Genomic DNA, 6049 nt, shown 5'->3' on the forward strand with positions numbered 1-6049 from the left:
AAATGGAGTAGAGACACTTATGAAAATATTTTCCATAGAGTAGCAACTTTAGAAGACGTAGTCAGGGTGAAAGAAATGCAGCTAGAAATAAACATTTCAGATGACAACAAGAAGGAGTTGAGAGAAGCTGAAGAAGAGTTAGTGAAATATTACCGTCTTGAGGAGGATTTTTAAAAGCAAAAATCAGGTATGACATGGTTCGATGATGGAGATAGAAATACCAAGTTTTTTCATAACTATGTAAAAGGGAGAAGGAAGAGACTTTATGTCCAGGAAATTGAGAATGATCAAAGAGTAATTTTGAAGGAACAAGAAAACATTGGGGAGGAAGCTGTGATTTGTTTTAAAAAGCAATTTATAGAGGATAATACAAATACGGTGTATGATATGTTGGACAGTATTCCAACCATCATAACAGATAGGCAGAAAGAGAAAATGGATAGAACACCTTCGGAGGAGGAAGTCAAGCAAGCAGTGTTCTCATAAACAGTGAAAGTGTTACTGGCCCAGATAGTTTCTCGGGGAAGTTTTTTCAAAGTTGCTGGGAGGTCATTAGTAAAGATGTGGTAAATTTGGTTATTGCTTTTTTCTGCGGATATGAACTACTCAGGTATGTAACTCATGCTAATTTAGTGCTTCTACCTAAAAAAGATTTAGCCAAGAAATTTACTTACTTGAGGACAATAACCCTAAGTACTTATATTAGCAAGGTTATATCTAAGGTGATACGTGGTAGATTGGTGGACATATTGCCTTTAATAATTTCTCAAAACCAATCTGGTTTTATGAAGGGTAAAAGTATTGCTGAGAATGTAGTACTGGCTCAAGAAATAATCAGAGACATCAAAAGAAGGGATAAACATCTTAATATTGTGGTGAAGTTAGATATGGCAAAGGCCTACAATAGAGTTACATGGGTTTATATGACTAAGGTGCTGAGAAAGTTTAGCTTTTCTGAAAGAATCATAAATATGATTTGGAGATTACTGTCCAATAACTGGTATTCTATATTGGTTAATAATAAATCATATGGCTTTTTCCAGTCAACTAGAGGCCTAAAACAAGCAGATTCTCTTTCTCCTACACTTTTCATTATAGCTGCTGAGGTTTTAACAAGGAATCTCAACAAGCTGCATAAAGAGTTCACTTTCATTGGGTATGGCATACCAAAATGGAGTGAGAAGATCAATCATTTTTCTTATGCAGATGACACAATATTATTTTGTTCAGGGCATAGAGGGTCGATAAAGAAGATGATGAGGGTTTTGGTTGATTATGAGAAGGTGTCAGGTCAGCTTATTAATCTAAATAAAAGCTTCCTTTATGTTCATGAAAAAGTACCAATAGCAATGAAGAACAAAATTAGAAGGCTTACAGGTATTGCTACTGGTGTTTTCTCTTTTACTTTTTTGGGTTGTCCAATAGTCTATGGAAGGAAGTAGAAAAGTCACTTTGAAGAATTGGTTCAAAAGGTAAGGAGAAGAATTTTTGCATGGCATAGCAGGTTATTAACTTATGGGGGAAGATACACTCTAATCAAGAGTTGGGAGGAGTTATGCAGGCCCAAGGATGAAGGAGGAGTTGGATTGAGATCACTACACACTGTTACAGATGCTTTATTTGCTAAATTATGGTGGAACTTCCGAACAGCAGCAGTTCTCTGTGGAGTAATTACATGTGGAACAAGTATTAGAAAAAGAAACATCCACTAGTAGCTCAAGGTCAAGGTGTTTTACCCATTTGGAAAAAGATAATTCAAGTTAGAGAGAAAGTGGAGCACAATATTTGGTGGCAAATTAAGTCAAGGGAGGCAAGTTTTTGGTTTGATAATTGGACCAAACAAGGGGCACTATTCTATGTTGAAGGTCACGATCAAGAGGCAATAGAAGTAGAGGTTAAGTAATTCATAAGGAATGGGAGGTGGAATAAGTTAATGCTCAGTTTATACTTGACTGAAGAAATAGTGGAGTACATAATGGACAATATCAATCCTACTTTACAAGATGATGTAAGGGATAGAGCATGGTGGATGGGTAGTACAAGTGGAAGCTTTAGTGTTAAAACAGCATGGAATTTGTTAAGATCAAAAGCAGAAAAAAAAGAGGTGTATAAATATATCTGGAACAAGGAACTGCCTTTCAAGATTAATTTTTTCCTATGAAGAGTTTGGAAGGCCAGAGTTCCTACAGATGACAACTTGAAGAAGATGAAATTAAATGTGGTGTCAAGATGCTGATGTTGTGTGCAAAGTCATCAAGAGACAATGAAACATCTTTTTCTAACATCCTTAATAGCTTTACGGCTGTGGAGGTTTTTTGCTAATTTTACAGGTATTCATGATAAAGGAAGACAGCTTGCACATCAGGTGAAAATATGGTGGAATAGACAAGGATCAAGCAGGTTACAACAAAATTGTAGAGTCATACCAGCTGTGTTGATTTGGATCTTATGGAAGAGAAGAAACTTCATTAAACATGGAAACAACATATCATTCTTTGGGATGGTTAATCAGGTTGAACAAATAATGCACCACATTCTGAGAAGGAGATATAAATGGACTGGAGTTAATGCTATGAAATGGGAGGACATGATTCAACATGTCAATACCTATAGTCCAAGAATTCATTATCGAATAGTGAAATGGGAATTACCAGAAAATGGTTGTGTTAAGTGTAACACAGATGGTGCGTGTAGAGGCAATCCTGGCATTGGAGCTTATGGTTTTTGCCTGAAGAATGCAGAAGGTGATCTCTTGTATGCACAAGGAGAAAATATTGGACACACCACAAATGTCATTGCAGAAAGGAGGGCCATACAAGAAGCAATCAGGTACTACTGGGATCATAATATCAGAAAATCAAAAGTGGAATCAAATTCTTTACTGATGGTCAAGATAATCAATAATGTATGGAAAGTACCACAGGAGGTGATTGAGCAACTAGAGGATATACGGAGAACTGAGGAACAGATGGAGATATAAGTCAAGAATAGTTACAGGGAAGGGAATGCCTTAGTTGATTACATAGCTAACTTAGCTATTGACACAACTGGCAAAGTGAGTTTCAATTCAACACAACAAATACCAAGCAAAGGAAAAAGAATCATTAACACAGAAAAGTCACAGATACCAGCCCTAAAAATAAGATCTAGATACATAAAGCCACATACATAATTTTGGCAACAGAGACAAAGCACAGATAGTGCAGATTCTAAGCAGCTAGAATTTTAAGGTAACGTGGAGCGGGAGCTGCGATGAAAATTGACCACAAAAAGGAAAGTAAAGTCAAGTTATATACTAGGATTTTATTGTGGGTTGAACCCAAAACAATTGTAATTTATTTATCCTTTGGGCCTTAGTGCTGGATCTGTATGTATTTTGGATTGATTAAATAAAATGGCCACTCGGCCGAATAAAAATTTGTTTAAAAAAAAAAAAAAAAACTTTCTATGTATATATTTTTTTTGAGTGTATTTAAAGATCTAACATTTTTATGTATATGTTTGTTGTTTTTTAGTTGAAAATTTTTTAATCGAAAAATTGAACAAACAAGCATGTTGCGGTGGAATAATAAAGTAGTCGAAAAAATCAAAGAAGCATGGGAGTCGAAAAATTCAAAGGTTTATATTCTCTCTCCCTCTCTTTAAATAATTTTTTTAAAAAAAATGATTCAAATTTTTTGTCTTTCATTAAAATATTATATTATAGACAAAATCTTCTTTTCACCTTTAAATAAATTATAGTCACCAACAAATATTTAATTATTTACCTAATATTTAGAAGTTTCTTAGCGTACCTTTTACATATAAAATTTCTTTGATTGTCGTATGTTTGAGTTAGAATACTTTGATTTTTTTCGGATTCATTATACCTTTAGAGTTTTCTTTGACAAATGGATTATTTATTGAGTTTAGGTTTTGGTTTAGGTTTAATCACAAATGTACTTGTGATTTGAGGAAAGTTTTCTAAAATTTTGGTATGATTTTTATAATTATAAAAATAAATTGTCATATACTTTGATAGATGGACGATTGTTACTTAAAAAGTTTTCTTTTGTGATTTAAGTATGTTTTTGAAGTTTAAAATAATAAATTTCATGTATTGTTGATAAGTTATCGTTAATTGAGAAGTTTTTTATGATTTTTATTTATAATAATTTGTTAATATAATAGATATTGATATATCTCTAAATGATCAAGTTCATACTTTAATTACAAAATATGATTTAAACAATGTATCTGTTAGAGAATTATATTCATAAACCTATTTATTCACATAAGTATGTCATGAGAACTTGCAAACTCAACGTCGTATATGTGTCAAATCCAATTCAATATCCCCTGCATGAATCTCATAGTAGAAGTGGTTTAAATGATAGGGTGTGATAACTACTTTTTAATTGTTGAATTTTCCTTTACTTTATTATAGTTTAGAATGTGTTTTGATAGGCGTTTGTCCATAAAAGTCAAAAAAAGAAAAAATGAAGTTAAGTTGAAGTTGGAGTTGGAACTAGAATTATAGTTTTAATTGCGTTTGACTATGAATATATTATTTTTTTTTTTTGAGAGAAATAAGAGTAAAAAAAGAAAAATAGGTTGAGATTTATTTTACTTTTTCAAAGTTGTATTTGGAGTTTGTACGACCAAACATCATTTCTTGAATAAAGTGAAAAAAATTTCAGAAAAAAATGCTTTCTCATGGCCAAACTCAGCCTAAGTGTATCAATACAAACATAATTTTAACTTTTGATATTAATGAAAAATCTTTTTCACTACATTTAATTTTGCTCCTTAATTATTAATATGATGATGAGTTATTATGTTTCTCTTCTAACACACTTTTTAGATTAAAAATTTTACGCTAATTTTGGTAAAACTTAAAATTGATTGCTCCATAAAAGATAATTTTTCTCTTTGTTGATTACCATATTTTATCCATCAATATGTAGATGCTAAGAAAAATAATACAACATGTCATACAATCTGAAATAAAATATTTTGTCCATATATTTAAATAGACATATGTTTGTTTCAACATCAGTTGATACTTTTAATATATAATTTTATTGTTTGATGCAAGACACATGTGCAAAACACGTACACTAACCTAGTTTCGAAAAAATTAGCGGACTGTTATCAAGGTCTACTTTAACCCGTGATATATTGTTAGTATTTATTTAGTAGGCATTTGGTCATGAATTTTCTTTTTCAAAAAATTATTTTACTTTATTGGAAAAAGTAAAAATAGTGGTGTTTGTCCATAAAAATTATTTCACTTTAATGAAAATTATTTTTGATTTATTTATTTTCACTTTTTTCACTCCTATTTCTCTCACAAAATTTAAAAAACCAACTCCAATTTATATTTATTAAAACACAACACCTACTCTAACTTCAACTCCAACTCCAACTCCAAAAAATTATTATTTTCATGACCAAATGAGGCCTTAACATACATGATGACATATAGGGTAAACGACTTTTTTTTAAAAAAAAAAGAATTATACTAATATATAACCGTTATTCTTTGAATGCGCATAGATTGACCTTTTCTAATATGGTAATTGAGCTAAATCAGACTTATGACTGGCCCCTTGCAACAAACTTTTAATCAAAAGCAAGTAGAAAATTTTAAATCGAAGATTGTTCATTTGAAAGATCACTTGCTCAGTTAATTTGATCATCCTGGTGAGTGTGTGTGACTTTTAATAAGTAAATGTTATTTATTTTATTTTTATATATTTTAAAAAGGTCTGCTTAACAGTTATCCATTGTCATAGATATTTACAGTGGCCAGGGTCCAAATAAGTTAGTGGAAGGTCAAAAACAAGAGAAGCGGCACAAGGATCATGAGTTCATAACATAACAAACATATATAATCTTCAAATTTTTTTTTACTATAGAAATTATTCATTGGATACATATAGATAATCAATAGATGAACACTTAGTACTAGCATGCCTTTTGACTTTCTATTCTACCTGGCTCCAATATGACATAATTAATTAGTGGTGGAATGATTGAAATTTTGTAATTTTAATTAGAGCTCTTC

General features: G+C 31.4%; 1 protein-coding gene across 1 annotated transcript in view; it reads left to right on the forward strand.

Annotated features, from left to right (window-relative positions):
* Positions 1–174, forward strand: part of LOC107844679 — a 5003-nt gene extending 4829 nt beyond the window's left edge. Inside the window, exon 3 of the mRNA XM_047397829.1 lies at positions 44–174. Within this exon, the coding sequence (XP_047253785.1) occupies positions 44–174 (131 nt within the window). The remainder of the gene's footprint in view (positions 1–43) is intronic.
* The last annotated feature ends 5875 nt before the right edge of the window (positions 175–6049 follow it).

This window comes from Capsicum annuum, chromosome 10 (assembly GCF_002878395.1).
Source record: "Capsicum annuum cultivar UCD-10X-F1 chromosome 10, UCD10Xv1.1, whole genome shotgun sequence".
Taxonomy (NCBI): domain Eukaryota; kingdom Viridiplantae; phylum Streptophyta; class Magnoliopsida; order Solanales; family Solanaceae; genus Capsicum; species Capsicum annuum.